Genomic DNA, 27,784 nt, shown 5'->3' on the forward strand with positions numbered 1-27,784 from the left:
TTAAAAAGACTGATCTTGTATGGGATCTTAGTATCTAGGCACCAGGGGTCCCAGAACTGCAATAAGGTACCACAGTAGACATACTGATTGCTTGTTTCTTACTTCATAGTTTTATGTCTTTTAGCACCATTTCAGAAAGCATAACAGCTGCTTAAGAAACATCTGTTGAGTATAAGATGGAGAGCCCAGCAGACATACTGGGTCCAAGTCAACCATGTTGACTCTTATGGCCCAGGTGTTCCCTTTCTGCTTAGGGATCAGGGGTCTTGGCCCTGGGGAGGGACACAAGAGACACCCACAACAGAAGCAGGATGAGGCCCCACTTTAGGGGCAAGGGCCTTCAGCGAGGGGTCAGTGTGGAAGGCCAGGAGATACCCAGGAATAACTTGGGGAGACTCTGGGGCCCACGTCCTATTGGCAAGAGTATAACTGAGGGAAATTTTATGATTACAGTTTGTGTGAATTCCATAGGCTGGTGGAGCCTGGGCAGATTGAAGTGTCACTTACTATGTCCCCATTACCATTTACGGCACTTTCACTAAGTGTCAGGCGTTTTGCATACATTCTTTCCTTTAGAAGAGACTAGGTAGCAGAGGAAGGTCGTCTGGCGGGCTGACGGACCGCGCGGGTGATGAAGCCCGACTGCCTCGGTTGATTCAGATTCCAGCTCTGCCTCTTACCATGGGACCTCAGACAGGAGAAATGGCTTCTCCTTGGACTTGTTCATTTATAAAATGGAGCTAATGCGTGCAGTGACCTCACAGTTTCATGGGAGAGTCAGTAAGGTCATGCACATAAAACGCTGACTTGCCCAAAGTGAGCACTCTAAAGTTTTAACTGTTATTATCTTATCATCCCAGCCATGCTGTGGGCCGTGTGCTGTCAGTGTGTCCATTCTGAAGTGAGCACAGGGAGTAATAGCCTGAGGTGGGTCACAGTGTTAATAAGTGGCAGAGTGGGAAGAGTCGAGACCTTATTCCAAAGCCCAGTGTTCTACCAGGTAGCAAACAGCAACCACCCTGCTCCCGGGAAACTATTCCAAGGTCTAATCTGATCATGATGCTTCAAATGCTGTGATTGGTTGACACAGCACCCTTGTGGTTAATATTTGAAGTAAATAACCCAAGGCTGATTGTCTAATCAGCATATCCTGGTAGGCGGCATATCCTGGTAGGAAGCGATCCAAGCAAAAGGGAGCTGATTGTGGGGGCACATTCAATTCCAGCAGCCAGGTAGTAAGGTTTCTCCGTTAATCCTCTTGCATTTTAATTAGTTCATTTTAATTCTTGTCAGAACCCAAGCTGAAGAGATTTATTTAGCCACAGGCATAGAGCTAGGAAATAGCCTAACCAGAATTTGAATTCAGTCCATGTTGCTTCTAAACCATTAAAAATAATAATAATAAATCTGTCCTTGTAGTAGCCATTTCAGGTCTTGGGCCAGTTCCTACAGGAGATTTATAGGTTTGAGGAACATTGTTTCATTGAACTGTACAAATGAAATGGGTGAATTACATGGGCTATAAAACATAGCTAAATAAGTTGTTAAAAAAAGGAAGAAAGAAAGGAAAAGACAGAAAAGAAGTAAGTGGGGGAGCGAGAGAGGGGACGAAGAAGGAAGGAAGGAAAGAAGGAAAATAAAACGAGTAGTTGGAAAAATGTTTTCTATCTGGTCCAATAAGCACCGGATGATGCTGAGTTCAGTGAAGACTGGATAAAAATTTTGTTTCTGCGTACATGGGTTTAGAGCATGGTTGAGCCCACCTAGTTACGACCCTAGGTGACCTCCCCCATTTCATCCCTCCAAGCTGACGATGCCTCTCAGGGAGGCTGTTTGCCCACCATTGATCTCTGTTGCCTTCTTCCTGTATCTCAGCAAAGGGAGAGAGGTTGTTTGTATGTATGTGGGCTTTGGGGAAGCTGAGAGTGTAAGTTGTTTGTTTTAAATAAATTTTATCTTTAGAGTAGTTTTAGGTTCATAGTAAAATTGAGCAGAAGGTACAGAGATTTCCCATATACCCCTGCTTCCACAAATGCATAGTCTCCCCCATTATTAACATCCCCCACCAGAGTGGTGCATTTGTTACAACTGAGGGACACGCTGATACATCATTATCACCCAAAGTCCATAGTTTATGTTAGAGTTCACTCTTGATATTGTACTTGCCGTGGGTTTGTACAAATATATAATAATATATGTCCATTATTATAGTATCACACAGAATCGTTTCACTGCTCTAAATATCCTCTGTGCTTTGTGTGTCCATCCCTCTTCTGCAATCCCAGGCAACTACTGACATTTTTACTGTCTCCATAGTTTTGTCTTTTCCAGAATGTCATATAGTTGGAACCCTATAGTATGTAACCTTTTCATGTTTGCTTCTTTTTTTTTTTTAAAAGATTTTATTTATTTATTTGACAGAGATAGAGACAGCCAGCGAGAGAGGGAACACAAGCAGGGGGGAGTGGGAGAGGAAGAAGCAGGCTCACAGCAGAGGAGCCTGATGTGGGGCGATCCCATAACGCCGGGATCACGCCCTGAGCTGAAGGCAGACGCTTAACCGCTGTGCCACCCAGGCGCCCCCATGTTTGCTTCTTTTGCTTAGTAATATGCCTCTAAAATTCCTCCATGTCTTTTCATGGCTTAGTAGCTTTCTTTTCTTTTCTTTCTTTTTTTGGGGGGGGATTTTATTTATTTGTCAGAGAGGGAGAGAGAGAGCAGGGGAAGAGGCAGGCAGAGGGAGAATCAGGCTTCCTGCTGAGCAAGGAGCTTGATGGCAGGGCTCGATCCCAGGACCCTGGGACCATGACCTGAGCTGAAGGCAGGTGCTTAACCGATGGAGCCACCCAGGCGCCCCTCATTTCTTTTTAGTAATATTCCATGTCTGGTTGTACCACAGTTTATTTTCAGTGCCACCTACTGAAGGTCATCTTAATCGCTTCCAAATTGGGCAGTTACGAAGAAAGCTGCTGTAAACATCCATGTGCAGGTTTTGTGTGGACATCAGTTTTCATCTCTTTTGGGTAAATACCAAGGGGTGCAATTACTGGATTGTGTGTTACGAGTATGTGTGGTTTTGTCAGACTCTACCAAACTGTCTACCAAAGTGGCCGGGCCATTGTGCATTCCCGCCAGCAATGAATGAGAGTTCTTGCTCTATATACATCCTTACCGGCACTTGGTGGTGGCAGTGTTTTGGATTTTGGCAATTCTAATGGCTGTGTAGTTGTATTTAATTTTAATTTGCATAACATATTATGTGAAGCATTTTTCGTATGCGTGTTTCCCATTTGTATATTTTCTTTCGTGATGTATTTGTTAAGTTCTTTGGCACATTTCAAAATCAGATTATTTTCTGAATATTGAGTTTTAAGAGTTCTTTGTATATTTGGGGTAACAGTCTTTTATCAGATATATCTTTTGCTCATATTTTGTCCCAGTCTGTGGCTTGCTTTTTCATTCTTTCGACAGTGTCATTCAAAGAGTAAAACTATTTAATTTTAATTAAGTCTAGCTTACTAGTTTTTCCCCTGTGGGTTGTGCCTTTGGTATTGTATTTAAGAAGTCATCCCTGAACCCAGGGTCACCTAGTTTTCTACCATGGTATCTTCTAGGAGTTTTATAATTTTGCATTTTATGTCTAGGCCTGTGCTTCATTTTGAGTTAAGTTTTGTGAAGGTTGTAAGGTTTGTGTCTACATTTTTTGTTTTGCAAAACAATGCCCAGTTGTTCCATCACCATTTGCTGAAAATACTTTTTTTGCTCCATTGCATTGCCTTTGCTCCTTTGTCAAAGATCAGTTGACTGTATTTATATGGGTCTATTTCTGGGCTTTCTGTTGTGTTCCATTTATCTCTTTGTCTATTCTTATAGACACTCAATACCACAACATATTGATTACTGTAGTTTCATAATTAAGTCTTGAAGTCAGGTGGTGTCCGTCCTCCAGCTTTGTTCTTCTTCAATATTGTATTCAGTATTCTGAGACTTTTGCCTCTCTGTATAAACTTTAGAATGAGTTTGTCGATATCCAAGAATAAAATCTCCAGGATTTTAACTGTGGTATTGAATCTATATATCAAGTTGGGAAGAACTGACATCTTGACAATATTGAATCTTTCTATCGATGAACATAGACTATCCCTCCATTTATTTAGTTTTTCTTGGATTTTGTTTTTAATCAGACTTTTGTAGTTTTCCTCATGTAGATTTTTACATGTTTTGTTAGACTTATACATAAGTATTTCTTTTTGGGGGTGCTAATATAAATGGTATTGTGTTTTTAATTTCAAATTCCTTTTGTTCGTTGTTGTTATATAAGAAAGTGATTGACTTTTGTATATTACTCTTGTATCTTGCAACTTTGCTGTAATTGCTTATTAGTTTTAGAAGTTTTTCGGTACTTTTTTAAGGTTTCCTACATAAATGATTATGTCATCTGTGAACAAACACAGTTTTATTTCTTTTCTCCCAATCTGTATACCTTCTATTTCCTTTTCTTGCCTTATTGAATTAGCTAGAATTTCCAGGAAGATATTTAAAAGGAGTAGTGAGAGGGGATATTCCTGCCTTGTACTTGATCTTACTGGGGAAGTTTCAAGTTTGTCACCATTAAGTATGATGTTAGTTTTGTGGATATTTATCAAGTTGAGGAAGTTCCCCTCTATTCTTAGTTTAAGGAGAGTTTTTATCATGAATTGGTGCTGGATTTTGTCAAATGCCTTTTCTGAATTTATTCATACAATCATGTGACTTCTCTTGTTTTAGCCTGTGATTGATTGATTGATTCTGTTAATTGATTTTCAAATGTTGAATCAGCCCTGCATACCTGGGGCAGATAAATCCACTTAGTCAAAGAGTGTAACTCTTTTTGTACATTGTTGGATCTGCTAATAATTTGTTGAGCACTTTTGCATTTGTGTACATGAATGATATTGATCTGTAGTTTTCTTTTCTTATGATGTATTTTTGTTATTGGGGTAATGCTGGTCTCATAGAATGAGTTAGGAAGTATATTCCCTCTGTTTCTATGCTCTGAAAGAGATCATAAAGACTTGTTTGGTAGAATTCACCAGTGAACCCATCTGGGCCTGATGCTTTCTGTTTTGAAGGTTATTAATTATTGATTCAATTTTTTTTATAATATTTTTTTATTATGTTATGTTAGTCACCATACAGTACATCCTTAGTTTTTGTTGTAACGTTCCATGATTCATTATTTGCGTATAACACCCAGTGCACCATGCAATATGTGCCCTCCTTAATACCCATCACCGGCCTATCCCAGTCCCCCACCCCCCTCCCCTCTGAAGCCCTTTGTTTCCCAGAGTCCATAGTCTCTCATGGTTCATTCCCCTTTCTGTTTACCCCCCCTTTCATTCTTCCCTTCCTTCTCCTACTGATCTTCCTGCTATTTCTTGTTTCATAAATGAGATAATTGTCTTTCTCTGCTTGACTTATTTCACTTAGCATAATCTTCTCCAGTCCCGTCCATGTTGCTGCAAATGTTGGGTAATCGTTCTTTCTGATGACTGAATAATATTCCATTGTATATATGGACCACATCTTCTTAATCCAGTCATCTGTTGAAGGGCATCTCGGCTCCTTCCACGATTTAGCTATTGTGGACAATGCTGCTATGAACATTGGGGTGCATATGGCCCTTCTCTTGACTACGTCTGTATCTTTGGGGTAAATACCAGTAGCGCAATTACTGGATCATAGGGTAGCTCAATTTTTAACTTTTTAAGGGACCTCCACACTGTTTTCCAAAGTGGCTGTACCAACTTGCACTTCCCACCAACAGTGTAAGAGGGATCCCCTTTCTCCACATCCTCTCCAACATTTGTTATTTCTTGTCAACTTTTGCCATTCTAACTGGCGTAAGGTGGCATCTCAATGTGGTTTTGATTTGAATTCCCTGATAGCTAATCATTTTGAGCATTTTTTCAATTTCTGTAACAGATACAGGCCTATTCAGTTTGTCTATTTCTTCTTGTGTGAATTTTGGCAAATTGTATCTTTTAAGGAATTGCCCGTTTCATCTAGATTATCAAAGATGCAGTCATAGAGTTGTTCGTACTATTCCTTTATTATCCTTTAAATGCTCATGGGATCTTTAGTAATATACCCTCTTTCATTTCCGATATTAGTAATTTGTGTTCTCTCTCTTTTTTTCTTAGGTTCACTAGAGGCTTATTGATTTTACTGATCTTTACAAAGAACGAGCTTTGGTTTTGTTGATTTTCTCTATTAATTTTCTATTTTCAATTTCATTGGTTTCTGCTCTTTTTTATTATCTTCTGCAAAATTTGGCTTTAATTTTCTCTTTTCCTAGTTTCCTAAGGTAGAAGCTTATATGACTGATTTTAGATCCTTCTCCTTTTTAAATATATACGCTATAAATTTCCCTCTAAACAGTTTTTGCTGCATCCCACAAATTTTGATAAGTCATTTTTTCCTTTTCATTTTTATGTCAAAAATATTTCAAACTTCTCTTGAGATTTCTTCTTTGAACCATGTGTTATTTAGAAGTGTGTTGTTTAATCCCCATGTGTTTTGGAATTTTCTAAATATCTTTCTGTTATTAATTTCTAGTTTAATTACATTTTGGTCTGAGAGCAGATATTGTATGATTTCTATTCTTTTAAATTTGTCAAGGTGTGTTTTATGATTTATCTTGGTAAATGTTTCACATAAGCTTGAGAAGAATATGTATTCTACTGTTTTTAAAATAGTCTATCCATGTTGATTATATCCAGTTACTTTTGAAGGTGTTTTTGAGATTTACCATGTCCTTACTGATTTTTTGCCAGCTGGATCTGTCCATTTCTGATAGAGGGGTATTGAATTCTCCAATTATAGTAGATTTACCTATTCTTTGTTGTACTATCAGTTTGTACCTCATGTATTTTGACAGTTGATTGTTGGACACATACACATTAAAGACTGTTATGTCTTCTTGGAGAATTAACCCCTTTATATTTATGTAATGCCCTTTTTTTGTCCCTGGTAACTTTTGTGCCTTTGAAGTCTGCTCTGCCTAAAATTAATATAGCTTTTGTCTGTTTTCTTTTGATTAATGTGAACATGATATATCTTTCTCCATCCACTTAGTTTTAATTTATGTTTTGTATTTAAAGTATGTGCCTTGTTTTTGGATCTACCCTGACAATCTCTGTCTTTAAGTTGGTACGTTTTGACCATTGACATTCAATGATTACTAATATACTTGGATTAATATCTACCATATTTGTTACTATTTTTTATTTTTTGCTCTGTTCTTTGTTCCGATTTTTGTCTTCCATTCTTCTTCTGCCTTTTGGAGTTTTAATTGAGCATTTTATAAGATTCAGTTTTTTCTCCTTTCATAGCATGTCAGTTCCCTTTTTCTTACTTTTTTTAGTGGTCGCTTTAGAGTTTGCAATATACATTTACAGCTAATCCAAGTCCAAGTTCAAACAACACTGTACTGCTTCACAGGTAACTACCAGACTAATCTTAATTTCTCCCTCCCGTCCCTGTGTCATTGCTGTTACTCATGTCACTTACGCATAAGCATACATATGTCCATATGTGTACCTAAGCATAAGTAATCAAATACCTTGTTGCTATTATTATTTTGAATAAACTGCTATCTCTTGGATCAATTATGAATACTGGCAACAAATTCCTTCAATTTTTTTGTGTCTAGGGAAATCTCCATTTCTCCTTCACTTTTGAAGAATAATTTTACAGGGTAGAGAATTTTAGTTTAGTGGGATTTTTCTCTCAATGCTTTAAGTATTTCTACTCTCTTCTTGCTTGCATGGTCTATGAAGAGAAGTCAGATGTAATTTTTATGTTTGCTCCTCTACAGGTAAGATGGTTTTCCTCTGTTTTCTTTCAAGATTTTCTCTCTCTGTTATATTTTCTGTAGTTTGAAAATGATATGCCTAGATAGAGTTTTTTTTGGAATTTATCCTGCTTGATGTTCTCTGAGGTTCCTGGATCTATGGTTTGGTGGCTGATATTAATTTGGGAAAATTTTTAGTCATTATTGTTTCAAATATTTCCTTTGTTCCTTTCCTTTTTCTTCTCTTTCTGGTATTCCCATTATGCATATGTTCCATCTTTTGTAGTTGTTCCATAGTTTTTGGATATCCTGTTCTGTATTTTTGTTCCCCATTTTTGTTTTCCTTTGCTTTTCAGTTTTGGAAGTTTCCATTGAGATGTCCTCAGGCTCAGAGATTCTTTCCTTGGTTGTAGTCCATTTGGGCTGCTTCACAAATTACCATAGACTGGGTATTTTATAAACAACAGAAATTTATATCTTACAGTTCTGGAGGCTACAAAGTCCAAGATCAAGGTGCTAGCATGGCCGGGTGAGGACTTTCTTCCTGGTAGCTAGTGGCTTCTCACTGTGTCCTTATAAGGTAGAAGGGGTTAGTGAACTCTGGGGGGTCTTTTATAAGAGCACTAACCCCACTCAGGAGGACTCTATTCTAATGACCTAATCACCTCCGAGAAAAGCCCCACTTTCACACCTTCCCATTGGGCATGAGAATTCCTACCTGTGAAATACGGTGGGGGGTGGCAGCATTTAGACCATAGCACACGTCAGTCCACTAATGAGCCCATCAAAGGCATTCTTTATTTTTGTTATGGTGTTTTTGATCTCTAGCATTTCTTTTTGGTTCTTTCTTGGAATTTCCAACCCTCTGCATACATTGCCCATTTGTTCTTGTGTGCTGTCTGTCTACTTTATGCACTAAAACCCTTAGCATATTAATCATAGTTGTTTTAAATTCCCCATTTGATAATCCCAGCATCCCTGCCCTAGCTATATCTGGTTTTGATGCTTTCTCTCCCTCTCTTCCAATTGTGTTTTTGCCTTTTAATATGCCTTATCATTTTTTCACGGTGTACTGGGTAACTGCGATAAACATGACTTTAGTATTGTGGTGGTAGGACGTATGGAGGGAGGGGAAGGCTTCCTTAGTCCCTTGAGTAAGTGTCAGGTTTTAGTGAGCCAGTGCTTCTGGACTGTAAGTTCCACATGTCACCCCCTCCCCCCCAGCCAAGCACGATAGGATAGCTAGAATAGAGTTGGGTATTTCTGTTTTCCCTTGTGGAAGACTACAGTGGGTCAAAATTGGGTTTTCCCCTCCCCCTGCTCTGTTAATTTCTGATAAAAGCCCAGCAGCTTGGGCCGCAATTATAGTTCACTCCTGAGAATAGACCTTGTTATGAAAAACAAAGTATTCTGGCATATTTCAAAGTTGTCCCCCCCTTCCCCTGCTGGAAGGGCGAGGGCACTTTTCTCCAATATTCACTGTGAGAACCTTGTTAGAACTCCAGGAAGTAAACCTCCACAAAGTGTGGGGGCACCCTGATGCCTGGGGCTCCCTGTAGTCCACACTGAGCCTCCAGCAATTCACCAGCTATAGTTCAGCTGTCCCTCCCCCAGCTCTAATTCTCAAGGAGCTCTCGGCTCTGGTAACTTGTGATTCTCGGTATCTGCCTGTCAGTCTTTCCAACTTGGGGGGCGTGGTTTACCCTGTGACTTCGTTCCTCTTAAGGATCTAAGGAACATTGTTAATGTTTCAGTTCATTCAGCATTTTACTGGCTGTTGAGATGGACTGTCAACTTCCAAGCTCCTTACATATTGGATTGGACACTGGAGGTCCTCAAGTGCATCAGTTTTTAAAGTCTATCAGATAAAATGCTTAGACTTTCAAAATGAGTGCAAGCCCTGTGGCCAGTGCGTTGTGTAGCCCAGCCTCTCCCAAATCTATTTGACCATCAAACCCCTCTTGTCATGTAACGTTTAGTAACGTGGCATGGAGCCAGTGTCCTTAAGAACCCACTCTGGGAAACTCTGAGCTAAGAGACAGTGCACGCTGGAGAGGAATCAGACCGCGTCTTGTGGCTGTAGCTTAGTGTCCAGAGGCCTGCAAAGGCCCTTCCTTCAGCCCTTTCTTTCGACCAGGAAACACAGGTAGGTCTTCTTCACACCGAAAGGCCTAGTGGAGGGCGGCCTGGTTACCATTATGTGCTCCTAGCAGCCTGCTGGGCTCAAATTCTGGCTCTGCTGAGAGACCCTGGGCAACTTATTCATCCTCTCCGTGTCTTGGTTTTTACGTCTTTAGAATGGAAAATGGTGGGGATAGTATTTGGCTTATAGGGCTGCTGTGGGGATCACATGAGTGAAACATGTTCAAAACTTAGAATGAGCTTGGGAGCTGGTGAGAGCAGCTGGGTCTTTCTAAGCCCTTTTTGTCATAGCATGCAGACTTTTATATTCTATTTCAGCAAATAGGTGGATTCTGTAGCCCTTTAGAAATGCCTGGGAAACACGGGAGAAAACTCGTTACACATGACTTTTGGATGAGTTAACCATGACTTGATATTACCTTTACACCGCAGCTATTTTCTAGATTCTGATCTATCTAAGTAGAAAGACTGAGAGCCAATGGTGTTAGCCATCTCTTTGGTACAGGGCAATAGTTTCTAGTATTTCCAAACCTGTGGACCACCTCCCTCCCCATGTTTTCAATATTAAAAGATGGGGCAGACCACGGCCTCTTCACATGTAGTAGTTCTGCTTTACCATTGACTGAGAAAACAGTCATGGTCAAAAGCTACTGTAAATGCTGGGACGCTCTCTTTTTCAGAGTAAAGTTAGTATGGGGGCGCCTGGGTGGCTCATCGGTTGAGTGTCCGACTCTTGATCTCAGCTCAGGTCATGATCTCAGGGCTGTGAGTTCAAGCCCCATATAGAGAAATAATAGTATAAATTAAGTAAGTAAATTAAGTATTTTGAATAATTATACGTACATGCCGTGATTCTTTAAACGAATTTATATTTTCTTCCCTGCTGCTGCTGCCATGTAAGAAAATAAACCAAGAAAAACTAACTGGGTAAACCAGTTGTTCACCTTTATTGAAATATTAGAAAAAACAGATGCAGTAAAAGATACATAGAAAGGTACCTTTTTATATATACCTGTGGAAAATGGGAATATCTGTGTATATTCTCTGACCCTGTCAATAGCCCTGAGACCATGCCAGGGTTCTGCGGCTCTCAGGGCCCACTCTCCCAAAGTCAAAGAATAACCAGTGGAGAGAAGAGGCCTCATATTGAAGATGACCTCATTAGTGAGGAACACATATCCCTCACTCCTCAAATTCCTATGAAGGGGGTTTCTCATCTCTTGCCAGCTTGGGGTATTTTTGAAAGGGCACTTGGCATTCATTGCTCTGTCCCCCATCTGTGTGGGGTAAGTTGTCCTCAAAAGTGGCCCAGAGCCACATTTATCCCCTCTGTGGTGCTGCCTGCCTCAGGTTTCCCGGGGTGGGAAAAGAAGCACAGCTCCTTTCTGGTTAGTGTGCGTTTTGTCAGTCTCAGGCTACCCACGTTCTGCCCTTTTAGGAGGCAGCCTGTAATCCTTCCTTTTCTTCCCTTGCACTCTGTGGCACTCTCCAGTCATCCAGTGACTGGGTTTATGAGTGATGTCTTCCAAGCAAGTGGCTGGTTCAAGGCAGTCAAAATCAGCTCTTGCCACACGTGGGGGTTGCATCCTAGAGGTGAGGGGACAGCCCTCCTCATGGCCACAGCTCCCGGCCGAATTACCTGATTTCCCAGGAGTCGTTGGCTCTTCGTTCCCAGAGCCAATCCTCTGGTCCCTGTTCGACACCCCTGGTTAGCAGTCAGGGCAGATTGCGTTGAAGAACACTCGTACCGAATCCTCGGGACGACTTGGAAGAATCATAAGGAAAGGCAGTAGAAAACCCACCTTAAAAACAACTTGTAAATTTACGTACAAAGTATTCCAAGTTTCACAAGGCACACAAGACAAAATCGAGAAGACAGTGATTTTGCTCTTTCCTGAGAAAACTCGGCTGCAGGCACCCCGAGGCGCCAGCCCTGCTGGCAGGGAGGAAGGACCTTGATTGGGCAGGAAGAGCCAGAACGTTGTGCCACATGCAACCCCAGAAAGGTGACACAAAGTTCCTCACTTTGATTGGCTCTCCTAATACCCCTTGTTCTCTCCTCTCCCTTCAGCTTTGCACGGCTCACCGGAAAAGTCACCTGGGGACAACAAATATAAATCTGTGTGTAAATACAGACCTGTGTCTAAATATCACTTGTGTTTAAATGGACCAAGCTAGAATTCTCTTCCATTAATTAGTAAGATTAAATTTTACTCATTCAAATGTTGAATGTATTTAATACGAAAAGACTGCTATTAATATAAGAAAGAAATTTGACTTAAAATATTTCAGGAGGCTGGTTCTTTAATGAATTTTCCAGAACCCGCTACCAACGGCTGTGGTACAGTGAATTAGGGAGCGTGGGTTTCTCTTACAACCAAATGTTAAGATAATGACCTAATAATATTCGCTGGGGATATAAATAGTGTGATCTGGGTCACACAGACCCATTTATCACCCTACATGTTATTTCCCCTTAAGGGCCATCTTTGGACAGCCTTGAAGTTGGAAGAGCGGCTGTTAGGTGTCCCATTCCAGGAGCCAGGCTGGAAGCAGCCGACCTACGGCCGTTATTAAAATGGAGCACATGCAGGAGATTGAATCGCTTTCTTTTTAAAGTCAACAGAAGTAGCAGAGCTTTGGCTCTGAATTGTTTGCCTGGTTATTCTCGTTGTTTTCTCTGCTCACCGCTTGTGCCGACCTCTTGGTGCCCTTCGGATGATATTAATTCTATCCCTGCATATCCTGCAGAAGTATTCAGCAAGGAGCTGACGGGTGACAGGAGGTGACAGGAGAGACTGCACACTGGCCTGGGGGCTGCCAAATCCCTTTCCCCTGCTTGGCAGCCAGAACCTGGTGGCAAGACCCAACCCCTCAGCTGTGAAACTGGGGAAACCCAATGGCTTAAAAGGAAAACATCCAGAACTAACCACTGGGGGATCCTCACCTGATCATTCATTCATTCATCCATCCAAACATCTAACAGATATTTATCAAATGCCTACTGTGTGCAACCAGTCTTCTCGATGCTGCAGATAGAGCAGTAAATAGACACAAATTCCTGGCCTCAAGGGGCTTACATCTTAGTGAAGACAGACAGCAAGCAAAATAAATTGCACACTATATTAGGTGATGAATACTATAAAGAAAAATAAAACAAGGAAGAGGGATAGGGAATGTCAGGTGAAATTTTAAATAGGGTAATGCAGGGGGCCTTGTTGAGAAGATGACATTTGCGCAAAGACTGTGATGAAGGTCACCAGTGGACGATCCCAATCTGGGCACGCACATCTTCTAACCAGTGTTTGGAGCTTCATTCTTAGATAGGTGCAGACAGCCAGATATCAAATTTTCAGGGCAGAACACTGAATGGCCTTCAAATATAAAGCAGAAATACAAAATAGGGCCTCAGTGGGAAAAGAGATAATGCAGGTATCAGAAGACAGCTTTTAGAAAAGCCTCAATAAAATTAGTATCTTTGAGAAATTAAAAAAAAAAGTGTTTGCATTCATAAAATAACAAGAGGAAAAAAAAAAAAACAACTAAAAACAAGAAAAAACTCTGGGAAATAAAACAAATCACAGTTGGAAAAAAATCAGTAAAAACGTTTCGAAAAATCACAATAACCTCAGAGAGATAAGACATTGCATTCCTGAAGCAGAAACAATCCTTTAAAAAAAGGACATTCAAATAATACTGAAAAGCTGTTGGCAATTAAGAACCTGATATCAAAAATTAAAAACTCACTAGAAAAATAAAAAGGTAAAGATGAGTAAATCCCCCAGGGAAAAAAATAAGAGAAAATAGAACAAGAATTAAAGGACAAGTCCAGGAAAGTCAATATTTGACTACTAGGAGTTCTAGAATGAGAACACGGAGAAAATGGAGGGGAGGAAAGTTATCTATAAAATAATCCAATAAAACTGCCTTTGGACCCTCCAAGCTTCCTTGTAGTCCCCAAAATGTATGAAAAAAAATAGACCCTCCCCAAGGCATATCACCGTGATATTTCAGAACATGGGGCTTCAAGGGAAGATTTTATAAGCTTCCGGAGTATAAAACAAGTAAGAAAACCAAACAGGTCATCTACAAAAGACCAAGAATGAGAATGGCTTTAGACTTAACAGCAGCACTGCAAACGGTAGACAATGAGCAGTGTCTTCAAACTTCTGGAGGAAAATGATTTCCAACTAGAAGTTATAGACAGACGAACTATCAGTCAAATAGGAGGGTAGGATAAAAACATTTTTAGACAAGCAAGGCTTCAAAAGAGCCTTCCATGCTCTTTCTTAAAAACCGTGGAAGACATATGGTCTTCCAGAATAAAAAAGAGGACTAAAAAAGAGGAAGACACAATCTACCAACTTTCCTTCTTTCTTTTGGTGTAGACTTCTCAGTTTTAGCTGGGCATGGGGTTTCCCAGTGGGGACACCATCCCCTGGCCTCCCCTGCAGCTAACTGGAGCCGTAGACCAAGTTCTGGCCAATGGGATGTGAGTGGAAGTGGTGCATACAACCTTTGGGTTGACTGTGACTTCTTGGAGCAAAGCCTCCTGCCTGCCTCTTGACTATCAGGAGAGAGAGTATGTCTTTGTTAAAACAGTTTAGCTGTAACAAATATATATGGAGGGAGTGAAACTGGAGATCCAGCCCAGGAGAGAAACAGAGTACTCAGAATGACAGAGAAGAGAGATCCCAGGCAGAGAGCCGTGCCAGGACATAGAGGGCAACCAGCCCAGACTGGAGCCCTTGATGGCTCTTCAGTTTGTTTGTTTGTTTTTTTCTAACTTGAGCAGAGAGTGCCCGAATGAGCCCGAAGCAGATCCTTATCTGTAGTTAGCTTGCCTTGTGCTGATGACATTTCCATTCTTCATACCACACATTTCGCTAGCTGAGGGGGCACAGGCGTGCCACATTCCCACAGAAGCGGCGTGCTCTGACCTGCTCCTGGTAGCTGGAGGGGGGGCCGTGGAAGGAGAAAATGCAGAGGAGCCCACGTCCGTGGACTGTATTTCTGGGGGATGCCCAGTACTTGTTCCCACGTTAGCTTTCCCAACCAGAGGGTTCCTGGGGTTCCCAAGGACTCATTCAGGGTCACCCTTCCGGTAAACTCCCAGGGAAACCGAAGCCAGTCGAAGACTCAGAGTCTCTGTTGAGTTTATCTTCTCCTGGGGCCATTCACCTGATTGTGATAAGATTGCCCTTGCTTTACGCAGCTGAGTTGGTGTCCTTACTGCTTTTTAAAATGAAAATGTGCTGCTTGAGGGTATTTAGGGAGTCAAGCTACAGAGAAGCGTAGGAATGATTACAGCAAAAATGAGTCAGTGGTTACTCTGGGGAGGGAGGAAGGGGATATGTTGGGAAGGGGCACATGGGCCTCTCTGGTGCTTTATTACTTCAGAACGACTCTGTTAGAGAGCTGTTTAATTTCTCAACCTAGGAGGCAGATATATGGCTGGTAATTTACACAGAACTATGCATTCTACACACTTTTGCATAGGCCTAATACATCTTACATTTCTTTCTTTTTTTTTTAAGATTATCTATGTATTCATTTGAGAGAGAGAGAGAGAGCGCAGAGCAAACAAGAACACAAGTGGCGGGAAGGGGCAGAGGCAGAGGGAGAAGCAGGCTCCTTGCTGGGCAGGGAGCCCGATGCGGGACTTGATCCCAAGACCCTGGATTGTGACCTGAGATGAAGGCAGACGCTCAACCGGCTGAGCCACCCAGGTACCCCTATCTTACATTTCTTAAGAGGCTTAAATGAAACTGATAAATGTGCAGTCAAAACAGGGTTTGCGGATGGGTGGAGGAGGAAGAACTTTCAGTATCGTTTGACATTTTAAACCTCACGCATGTATTGCTTTGATAAAAAAGACCTTCTGCGCTAGAAACTGGGCATACAATGATATTTAAGTCGAGACTATTGCCTTCGAGTATTTCTCAATCTGGCAAGAGACCAGTACAGAGAATTAACTGCAGTTCACCCCTAGGAGAGTTTTAAAGTACCTGTATTCAGGTGCTTTAGAGTACAGAAGAGAGGGCAATGGCTTTTTTTGGTCAAAAGGCAGTGAGGGGGGGGGTGCAGGGGAGAAAATCTGTAAATCAGGCCTTTAAGGAGAAGTTTGAAAGTAAACCAAAGGTGAAGAAAGGGTATCTGAGGATGAAGTGTGGGAAAATGGTCTGGAGGGGATTACAGACTGTGCAGGTTGCATACTACACAACCCCGAGGGGGGCATTCGCAGTATTGTGCAGTACGTAACCTGCACAATTGTCCACAGCCATCTGGTTGAAGGGTATTATTAGGTAAGAAATGGAAAAATAGAATGTGAAATGAAACTATTATTGAATTCTAAACATTATTCAATAGGTTAGTGTTGATGTATTCAAATTATTCGTCATTTCAATATGAAACTTAAAAATCACATCAAACATTTGTACTCAGTGAAGGACGATAGCATGTGCCTTTATTCATAATGGTAGGGGACAAAGATGAATAAAGTTTTAATATGGTGCAGTTCACATTAATACCATTCCTTAAGATATTGAACACATAGAAAAGAATTAGACAAAAATCACTGTCAATTAACCATTCACACTAGAGACTTCAGAAGAAAATTAATTTAAAATTGCAATTCTAGAATGAACTTCACAATCAGGGACTCTTTTAAGTTTTCGTAGAGTGGAGGGAAAAAGAGAAAACCATTTAGGAGAGTGTTTCTCAAATACGGCCATTTTCACAGACCTATTCTTGGGGGAGGGGTTTGCAAGTTTTCTGTGATAACATTTTAAATGTTGTGTTTTACTTCTGGTGATAATCTAAACAAGTTAATACACACTTATTCTGGGTTACCTGGATGGCCATCTTACATAACAGAGGTGCCCATGATTGCAGCAGCTGGGGTCTCTGTGGCAGCAAGTGAAGACCACCCATGCTTAAGTTTTCATGTGGTGTTTCTCAAATTGGGTCCTCAAGACCCTTCAAGGAATTGTTGAATATTTCCTGGGAGATCTGTGACTTGTCAAGGTGAAGAACACTGATTCAGAGCAGGGATTCTCAAGATAGGATGGTGTGGGATAGGGGTCATAACTGAGGAGACCCATGTAGCCTGAAAAAGCACATTCAAAATACCTCTTGTTTTCGTAATGCAAATTCTATAAAGTCAGACTCAACAAAGTACCTTTCAGGCAGTAGCAGAAAACCAATTACAGATTCATCCTAGGGGGCCTGGGATAAAGTTGGTTGAGAAACATTGGCTTAGAGGTAGACGTGTCCTGGCATATGGAGAACAGTTAGAAAGAGACATGTGCCAAAGAGAAAGAAGACCTTTTGGGTCGTTGAGTGAATCCTAAGCCATCAATCGTCATGGTCTTTTGGAAACCAAAGGGCCAATCAAGAAGAAACCCAAGATATCCATCAACCTTCTCAGACCTGTGGTTTGGGGCAAGTTGGTCCACTTTTAATACTGAATCAAAAGAAGAAAAAGCTCTTTTTGCCACCCCCCCTTTTTTTTGTTAACATATTTCGGAATTTTAAATAACCAGTTGCTGTGGCTTTTAGCTCCAGATCCATCTGCCAGGAAGTGTGGTTGTCATTTGAAGTGCCATCCAGCTCTCAGGGGGATAGCCTCCTGGGGTCTGTCCTGCCAGAAAAACAAAACACAAAAATGTGGATTTTCGTGGAAAGGTAAAGTCCCTTCGTTTTTTTTCCCCATTACGAAAACAGTTACTCCTGCTATTTAAGCACATTCTATTACAGATGGCGTTGAGATACAGTTGGCAGCAAAATACTGAGATCACAGAATGCTGAAGGACAGTGTGAACAGACCTTGTAAATAAGGGGGACTCTAACACCCACCCCAATGCAGAGGTAGTTGGGGAAATGGGCCTTTCATCTCTTCCCAGCAAAGTCATTAGTTTTCTTCCATTTTTAATCTAAGTCCAAATTGCTCAAAAATGTTCCAGAATAGGAAACATTTGTCACCACAGTTATTTGGGTTTTAAGTGCTTTGATACATGGGGTGAGGCCAGAAAGCTAATACAGACAGACTTAGTGTTCACTTGCTGCAATCACCTTGTAGAACTGTGATTAGGGACTTTTAATATTGACTGCTTCATTTCAAGGTATTCAATTAGACTTTTTCAGAAGTTGTTTTTTTTTTTTTTTTAACTTCTGTTGCTATTTTGAGTAACCACCACAACTTACATATACACATTGCTCAAGGGTAAGTTATTAATTAGTGGGCAATAAATATACTTCAGAGAATATTTTGGTCTAAGAACCATATATTAGTCAAAGTCTCCTTTGACTAAAAAAAAACCCCACTGAGTCTCTCTGCTTGTGAGTCAGTGGAACTGGCCTACTTGGGTAACGACAGCTGGGGGAAAGAAGAGCTCATCAGACCCCAAAAGTACCCTGGTTCCTTTTTGAAGAGTTCATCGCCCTATGGCTTTCCATTCAGTCAAGGATCTCCTTTGGGTGACAATTGTAGAAAACTTTGTTTTGACATTTGGGAACCCATTTAGATGGAATTGATTTGCAGTGTGAACACAGGTAATGCACAAATTACCTTGATTTCAACATTACACGGAGAATAATCCAAATTGCTTACCATGGTCTGTGTGCCCTGGTCCCCCCCCCCTCCACAGTTCTTGCTACTCTTCCTTCTCACTGCACTTCATTCGATCTGTTCTTGCTTGCTTTCTGTTCCTTGACTGCTCCAGACTTGTCAACTCGGGGAGTTTGCACTTGCTCTTTCCTCTGCCCGAGAAGCTCTTTGGCTTTATCTTTACATGGCTGCCTCCTTCGTGGCCACTGGCTGAGAACGGCCTTCCTTCACCATGTTAGTTACATTTGCTCCCCACCCCCTGCCTCATTCTATCATGACATTCTGTTAATTTGTTTCAGGAATTATTTACTTACTTGTTTTTGATCAGTCCACCTCTCTAGAAGAGAGGTTCCAGGCTATCTTTTTGTTCACCTCCCTACTCCCAGTGCCTCGTACAGTGTCTGCACATAGTAAGTGCTCAATAAATATTTGTTAAATGAAGGTCAAGTGAAAGGATTTCCTCCTATCCACACAACCTCTTTGTAAAATAGGAAATTCCTAAATGACATCATAGTTCTTTAACTCACCCCACATCTCTCTTTCTCTGGCTCAACTGCCTCTCTGGAGTATAATGAAATCCAGCAGAATTCTACCATCTCCCAGTGCTGTGGCCGGGCATCCCCCCCTTCACTCACCTACAACTACTGTAAAGCTCCGATCTCATTCAGCCGCTTCAGCAGTTCTCCTCTCTGATGCATTTCTATCAGATCACTGCATCCGCCAATACAGTCTTTACCGATAAAGACCCGAGGTACCTAAAAAAGCAAACAAGCTAAGATAGGTAAGGAGCTTCAATACTAGGTTAGAAAGAATGACAGTTTTCCTTCTTTTAAAAATTTCCCATGATCCAAAGCTTTTAAAATCACTTTACCACCTCCTTATGATTGTTCTTTCAGGTCAGAACTTTGTTACCAGCGTAAAATTATTCATGAAAGAATGTTTGTAAGCCAAGATGTTTTTCTCATGGAGAATGCAGTGTGTGAGATTGTCTAACTTGTCAAAATAACTTAAAAATTTCATTCTCGAGGAACACATTTCAGGGAAAGAATTTTGGTTGGCTGCAGCTGGACCACACTGGTTGGATTCTGGTTTCTCTGCAGCTAGGACCACACCTGAGCCCTTAGGCTGAGCCATGAGGACCAGGAAGGAGTTGGTTTCTCAACACAGTGAGAAAAGTATTGAGAAAAGTATTTGCGCCAGGTCTCGGTCCCTGATTGTTAGATTCTCGGTATGTTAGTCATCTCTGTCTGCTGTGAGCTGTGTCCTCAGCTGGGGAGGGGGTGGTGGTATCTGACTCTCCTTTTTTCATTCCTGGCCTCTCACAGTATGTTCAAGTGCTGTCGCTCTGGGAGTAAGGGCAGATTTGGCCTCACCTCTGGCATGTGTGGGTCACCCAAGGCAGGCCAGGCTGACACGGTCACTACACCTGCTGAATGCCATCATCTCCAGACCCACTTAGGCTCCCTCCCAGCTGCTAGCTTCCAGAATGTTTTTAGAATCCTGAAGGGAGGAGCAAGTCCTCTCACTGTGGCCCAAACACCTTCCAGGCCAACTTGTACAGAAAAGCTGACTGGCAAGGGAGAGACAAACGGTACAGGTCACCTGACTGTGAGAAGCAACCAGGTCCTCTTCCTGAACCCTAAAAACTTACTGCAGAGATGAATGACAGAAGGCAGTAAAAAATATTTTCAAAGCGTTTGATTTTCCTCCGAAGGCATGACAATTCAAGTGAATTTTTTAAAACACGAGACAGCTGAGAAAGAGGGCTAAATTACTTCAGATAAGTTCTTACAGTGTTTTTATTAAGAAGGTGTTCTGGGTGGGAGTGAGCTTTCAAAGTTAAGGCCAGAGAGTAAACGAATCTGCACCACGTTTCCATGGTTATTTTCTGTGTCTGGAGACTGGGAAAGAGCACACGAAACCGCAGCCCAGCGAGAAAACGCATGAATGTCCTCTTCAGTCACAGACATCAACATCGCTGCCTGCCCCACTTGCCCCACGGCTGTGTGGGGACTTTGTAAACGGGGAACACCATCAGGGCAACATTTTTTATGAGCTGACAGAAGAGCTGTGGAAAGAGGAGGTCAGAAATCTAAGTTTTCCCTTGGGTCCTTCCATTATTTCAGAAGAAACAAAGCTCTCACTCCTCCAAATTATTGGGGGTCTTTGGGCTTTTATAACCCCAGGAACACTTGGCGTGGTGAGTGTAGCAAGAACTAGAAGAGAATCCCAGTGTAACATTAATATAATTATACTGCAAAGCTCCTTCTGTCAAAGGCATTGCCTAATGAAATAGAAATCATCTGAGCTTTATTTATTTATTTGACAGAGTGCTCAGGAGTGGGGGAGGAGCCGAGGGGAAGACAGAGGAAGGGGGAAAAGAATCTCAATCAGAGTCCCCGCTGAGCACGGGGAGCCCAAGCAGGGCTGGATCTCAGGACCCTGAGATCATGACCTGAGCTGAAACCAAGAGTCAGACGCTTAACCGACAGTGCCACCCAGGCACCCTGAAATCATCTGAGCTTTAAACAAGGAGGAGATGTATTCACTCTTGAACTTCTTTATTTTCAAAAAGAATTGAGCAACGGTCACGACTCCTACTGCTTGCCACATCCCCACCTTTGGCCGGGCTGTTGGTGAAGAGGGTTTGAATTAGGAGTTTGCATAAGGAGTCCTCTCCTTAGACCCCACCTGGCAAAGGGGTTGGTTAGCCTGAGGGCTGAAAGGCCACTCTTCCCTTCCGCCCACCCTGTAGGCTAGGCACCAGCAAAACCACGTATAGAAAGGAGTTGGGCTACAGGCTGCACAGGACAGGAAGGATGAAGGAACATGTGCTGTGTCCTCCCTTCCTGGCCCCAGCACCCTCTTCCAGGAAAATGAGAGCCTCTTACTGTCAAGAACAGAAAGAGAGTGACCATCATAAAAACAAGCTTTATGATCCTGGGGCCTGTGCTGTCCCGGGGTACCTTTCTCTGGCCCCATCTCCAGCTGCTATACTCCAGGGTGTTCGCTCAGAGCCAGTGACTTGGCTACTTCCCAAACTCTTCACCCCCTCCCTGGCTATATCTGGGGTACAGGCCACCATTGTTTTTCATCTGAGTAACTGCTACGGCCTCCGGCCTCCGGATGTCTCCCAGCTTTAGCCCTCAGGCTGGCCTTCCAACGCTCACTTTTCCCCACAGCCACCACCCTTTCAAAACTCAGTCAGCTGGGGTTCCTCCTCTGCCCAAAACTCTTCTGGAATCTCATTGCCCTTTCCAAGCCAAAGGCCTTGTAACAGCTTGAGAACCCTTCCCTTTCAACCTCATCTCCTCCTACTGTCCTGCTAACTCACACCGGTCCAGCCACACAGCCAGGCAGCTTCTACCACAGGACCTCTGCACTCGCTGTTCCCACTGCCTGGAACATTCTGCTAAATTTCTGCATGCATTGCTCTCTCACCTTTAGAGATCTAAAATCAGTGAGGCTCTGAGGGCTTCGTTTAAAACTGGACCTTGCCGTCTACTGTCCACCTCCTTGTCCTGCATAGTTTTTCTCTGCAGCACTTATCACCGACCACCTTCCAACAAACTGTATTTACTTGTTGTGTTTACTAGAATATAAGTTCCACAGAGGCAGGAGTTTTTGTTCTGTTCACGGTGGTTTTCCAGTGTCCAGAAAAGTGCCTTGATATGTAGTAGGTGGTTGAACGAACTACGGCACCCAACAAAATTACCCTTCAAAAGTGAAGGAGAAATTACTTTCTCACACAAGCAAAAAGTGAGGAAATTTGTTGTCAACAGAGCTGCCTTGCCCAAAATGTTCAAAGAAGTTCTTCAGAGAGAAGCAAAATGATACAGTCAGAAACTCAGATCTACAAAAAGGAAGAGCATGAGAGAAAGAATAAATGAAGGTACTGATCAAAGACCTTTGGCCATAGCAAAACCCAAACAATTTCTTCAACTACATGGACTGATTGAAGACACCCGTTTCTGGAATCAGTCAGGTCCTGCTGGGCTCCTACCATGTGCCCATGACCGTAGGTCATTACAGGATAAGTTAAGAGCAACTACTTCCAAGTCTCTCGTCTCTTCAGATATAAACCCCTCCTTGGGAGGGAACCGGAAGCAGACCCTGTAAAAGGATCTTCCCCTCGGGGGATTGCATTCAGGGCTCAAGAACCTGTGACAGGTCTTTTTAAGAATTCAAAAACAAACTTAAAAGACAAGACAAACTGTTGCTTTATGAAGAGATGGGGGGGAAAGGTGTTGAATGAATGCGCGAAGAGGTTTCTCCTGCTAAAGGAGAGATGCTGCCAGGCTGACAAGAGATCTCAAAATTTGTTGCACATTGGAATTATCTGGGGATTTTTTGGTTTTTTTGGTAGGAAATAAACTATTTTTTCCAGCCTTACTGAGGTATAATTGACAAATGTGTATATAGGTAAGGTCTACACTTGTGGTTTGATCTATGTACACATCTTGAAACGATCACCATACTCGAGTTAGTTAGCACGTCTATCGCTTACATAGTTAACGTCTGTGTATGTGTGGTGAGAACACTTGAGATCTCCTCCATAGCGCACTTCAAGCATACAGTGCGGTATTACTAACTGTCCACTCGATCCTCAGAACGTCCCCATCTTATGACTGAGAGTGTGTACCCTTTGATCCTGGCATCTTTAAAGCTATTGATGGCTGGCTCCCACCTCCGATTTAACGGATATGGAGAATGACTTGGCCATCCAGATTTTTTAAAAAGCTCCCCATGTGATAACAGCGTGCTGCAAGGCTTGGGAGCCACCGGCTGAGAGGGCTCCATCCACCCATCACGACACTGTCCTCGGCAGTGCCCGCCCTGCCCTTCAGCTCTCAGAACCCAGGCAGCAGGACCTCCCCGTCAGACACAAGAGTCCTCAGCTCACAGCTGGGGCCCTGGAAGCAATAGTGTCACAGGTTTAGCCTCCCTCTGGGCCAAAATACTGATTTCTGACTGGAGAGGCAAAGAGAAACAGCCTCCAATGCTTCATGCTAGGAATCCAGACAGAAGCCTGTGAGTCAAAGTCAAACTGAAGCAGGACATGTGCTTCTGCAAACACTGTGTCGGAGAATGTGCACGCTGAGGGTGGCTGGGGTGAGCTGGTGGGCCGGCCCCTACCCTACCCAGGGCCAGAACAGACTCAGGCAAGCTGGCTGGCTGGCCATCCCTCCAGAAGCCCGGGGTGCTGAGGAAGAGGAAGCCTTTTTGAGGTAGAGAAAAGCAGTTCTTAGAGTTCTTAGAGAGGCTTATGGTCTACTGAGAGTAAAGGGGACTTGGCGGTCTGGTCTTGCAGCTGGGGCAGTCCTTGAGGATCACCGAGGTGGTATCTTGCCCGGGACCACACTGCAAGCCATTGTGAGAGCCAGGCTGGAACTCTGGCCCCTGAACTGCCTACTAGCACAGGCCTGGAAGCATCTCACAGAGGAAGGGGCAAATCCTGAGCCTTTAGATTCTTCCAGTGGGAGGAGTTAGATAAGATATGGAAGAATGAAGTAATTGGGTTATGGTTAAAGAAAGCTTAGAGAAAAGATTGAAGGACAGCAAATCCCACTTGGCCAAGTGAACACTGAAGAAAGGGTGCATATGATTCCCACCTTCAATAACAGAAACGCACAGGTCACTCTGGCCCCTGCACCCCACCTTCCAACCCCAGCCCTGGAAGCTGCAAACTGTCATTTCCCAGCAGTGCTTGAAACAAAGACTCCAGATAGCTCAAGCACTCTGGGCCAGCTGCTGGGCCCGCTGACCGGGACGCACAGCACAGGGGCGGCAAGACCTCCGGCGCAGCCCAGCTGCCCCTTCCCTCGAGCGGTGTCTCCTCTTCGTCGCCCTCCCCCACCCCGCAGAGCCCTCCCGCGCCTTGAGGGACGGAGCCCTAGCGGTGTCCTAGAGAAAGGCGCAGGCGTATCCCCTGCACAGCCCCCACAAGGAAAGGGAATCTGAGAACCTTTTGCCCAGCCTTTGAGAACTCACCGTTCTGGCTCCTGTGAGCGTTTCCAAATAATCTTGGATCTTGCTTGTGTCGCTGGTGGCTGTGATATCGACAAACTCCAAAGCCCCCTGTTTGAAGGGCAATTCGCTGAGGAGCTCCTGGGTCCTTCTGCAGTAGGGGCAGGTGGGCTTGATGAACACAACCACCTTCCCAGGCTGGATTTTGCTGTTCACAAACTCTTGAGCCATGCTGACAGGCAGCTGCCTCCCGGGGAGGAATCCTCAATTGCCGGGGTTGCTCCGGGTGTAAACCGGTGGCTGGGCCAGCTGGCTCTCATTTAAAGGAACCTCCCAGGAGGAGGAGTTTGCCCGGTAGCGTGCTCGAGTTTTAAAGAGACAGCTCCAGTGTCGTTTCAGTCTGGTGTGATTCACCAGCTCGAGATGCCGAGGGACGGCATACTTTTATTTCATCAATAGCCATGTCCAGGGTGTCATTGTTGTCCTCAGCTTTTTTCAGGAGTGCCCGCCCTTTGGCAGAGAGCAGAGTCAAAGTACCCTTTGGGGAAGCATCAAGTATGCAGACCAGCACCGGGGAGGAGGCTGAGCTAACAGTGACTTCTTAGGAGTCCAATCTTCGTTTTCTGTCTCAGAGACATCAACACTCACACGGAAACAGAATCACTCACGAGACATGGAAATCACCTTAGAGGAAGTGAAACTGAAATTAGGACTTTGCATCCATTTTGCCGTGGCTTGGCCGCGGTTGATGGGTGTTTGTGGTTGTGATTGCTTTAATGGAATGAGTTCCCAGCCCTTAACAATCCAGAGATTTCACAGAAGAATCTGGTCTTGCAACCTCTACCCCTCTCTGAGAAGTCAGGTCGCACCGATTTGTGGCAGCAGCTGGGGCTGAGGAGCTGTTGTCCCTCTCGGCAGGGTGGACGGGGACTCCCGTTTGCTACAGACCACGGGCTTGCTCCTGTCTTGAAGACATCTGCTTCTTTATTGCCATAAGCATTTGAATTTGGGACCCTTGAACATCAGTTTACCATGAAAGCAAATTCCAACACACACCACGATTTCAAACTGCAGGTTCAAGGAGGGTGTTTTCCTCTGTTTAACCCTCCATTTGAGCCCCTTCGTTTTCAACGTTTGGCAATGAAGTGGTGTAATAACTCGGCCACCACATTCACGTCAAGCAGGGGCTGTAGCATCAGAAACTGTGATGTTCTCCCCTGCATGGCCCACAGTCCCTAGTGGGGGGAGCGGAGTCTTCTGTTCTAGGTTCAGTTCTGACCCCTCTGTGTGCAGTAAGTTAAATAAATGAATCCAAGAAACACCACTTTTAAACATGAGTCCTTCTTTTCTGCAGGAAGTTTTACCCTGAAACTCTTTCAGGAGGGGTGGGGCTGGGGCCAGCAAGGGACCCTTCCACGGATTGTCATTTCGTTGGAACCCCCAGCATCGTGTGATTGACAGAGGGAAGAAGATGGACTTGCAGAAGCAGCTCTAATTATTACTAAAATTAAATGGCAAAAAGAGAAACCCAGATATTGAGTCACAGAGAGGGAGCTACTGAGATTTCTGTCAACAAGAAGAATGTGCTTAGGGGCTAGGGGGCTGAGGCGGCTTGTCCTGCCCAGCCCATGGCTTTCCTTCCCTCCTGCCTGAGCACAAGGCTGATTCTCTCACCTCTTCTGCCCACACCGCCCACTTCCTTCCTTTAGCGGGCTCTCTGGTAGCCAGGCTCCTCCCTGGGGCCCAGGATCTCTTCAGGGACCTCAGGGGTGCTGCCTTCTGTTTCCTGGGCCCCAGGTTCATCGGCAGGCCTTGTACCTGGCTATTCTCTCAGAGCCTTTGTCTTCTCAGTGTCTGGGGTTCGCCTGTCCCTCTCTGGGGCTCTTTTCAGCCAGCATGCAACTCTGTTCAAGTCCCTCCTGATTGAAAACCACCACCACCTTTCGTTTCCTTCGACCCTACTCTCCTGCCTCCGCCCTTTCCCCACAACCAAGTGTCAGGAAACTTGCTGTTCTGTTTGCTATCTGTGGTTTCCTCATCTCCCACTCTTTCCTCACCTCATTGCAACCTGACCTCCTTATCAGCCATTCTGCTGAAACTCCTTTGCTAAGTCATCGTGTGGCCAGGTGTCCCGACAGACTAACCACAAGCGTGGGTGTGGAGTTTTTGGTAAACTGGTGGAGTGGACGTCCCAAAAGATCTGTGTACACAGGGTCCCCTGGGGGTTTGGGTACCTGGGGCAGAGCCTGGGATACGGGGAGACTCTGTTGTCCGCTCCATAGCTCAGCCCCAGGGACTGGAGCCTGAAGCCTTAAGACAGATGGGCACGTGGCTGAAGAAGGCGTTCTCGTGAGGAACTCTGTGAGACGTGGAGCACAGACAGATGACAAATAGGGGGTGTCCTCCTCATTTCTCAGAAAATGCTGTGGCTTCAGCTCGGGGAAGACGTCGGAGGGTAGAGCGCTCTGCTGCTTTGGCATCGCGATGGTGTGCAGCTTCGGCGTATCGAGAGATGGACCCCATTAACCTCGGGGGCATCTCAGGGCCGCCGCGGGGAGGCCCTGCCCCCAGGTGCCGTGGACATCAGCGGCTGGCGTGTGTGGAGGAGCACGCGGGCACTCTTCTTCCGCCTGTGCCCTGCCCCCCAGGCACTCAGAGAGATAATGGGAAGCGAGGACTTCTCTTCAGGGAGTGGAGGACTTGCTCTGCAGATGGCTGGCGACAAGCCCGTGATGCGTGTGAATGGTGGCTGGTACTATTCATGTGACCCCGTGTGGACCCACAGGCGGATGAGGGCTGGGAAATTTGGCCACACGTGAACATTTTTCGGGCTTTTTCCTGACTTGCCACTCTGCAGAACTTGGCCACACAATGTTCTCTTCTTCAAAAGGTCATTTGTGGCTTGCTTTTGAAAAAAACTCTTATTCTTCCTGTAGCTCTGGGTATTCTGTCTCGGACTCTTTCTCAAGAATTTTGCCCACACATGTGGTACATCCTGGGGCTTGATCCTCTTCTCCTGGTGGGTGCACATACCCTCTTTGAAAGATTTCATCTGCCCACGTAGCTCCAGCTAGCCCGTTTGCTGAGGAGTACCATGTTTATCTTTCTTGTCTAGACTTCTCCCCTAAGCCTCAGGAATGGACAGCTCATTACCTACTGAGAAGACCCCCCTAGGAGTTCCTAAGGCATGTTAGTCTCAGTGTGAACAAAACTGAAGCCACCCTCTTCTCTTC

The 27,784-nt window shown here is 43.9% G+C and overlaps 1 protein-coding gene across 1 annotated transcript; it reads right to left on the reverse strand.

Moving 5' to 3' along the window:
- Positions 1-16,409: 16,409 nt before the first annotated feature.
- On the reverse strand, positions 16,410-25,147 carry GLRX (glutaredoxin). The gene is made up of 3 exons (XM_002927860.4): positions 24,576-25,147; positions 19,220-19,339; positions 16,410-17,618 (listed from the first exon to the last, which is right to left on the reverse strand). Exons 1-2 carry the CDS (start codon positions 24,780-24,782, stop codon positions 19,226-19,228), a joined length of 321 nt encoding a protein of 106 aa, XP_002927906.1. The 5' UTR covers positions 24,783-25,147; the 3' UTR covers positions 16,410-17,618; positions 19,220-19,225.
- Between the last annotated feature and the right edge of the window lie 2,637 nt (positions 25,148-27,784).

The sequence above is a fragment of the Ailuropoda melanoleuca genome, chromosome 3 (assembly GCF_002007445.2).
Source record: "Ailuropoda melanoleuca isolate Jingjing chromosome 3, ASM200744v2, whole genome shotgun sequence".
In the NCBI taxonomy this organism is placed as follows: domain Eukaryota; kingdom Metazoa; phylum Chordata; class Mammalia; order Carnivora; family Ursidae; genus Ailuropoda; species Ailuropoda melanoleuca.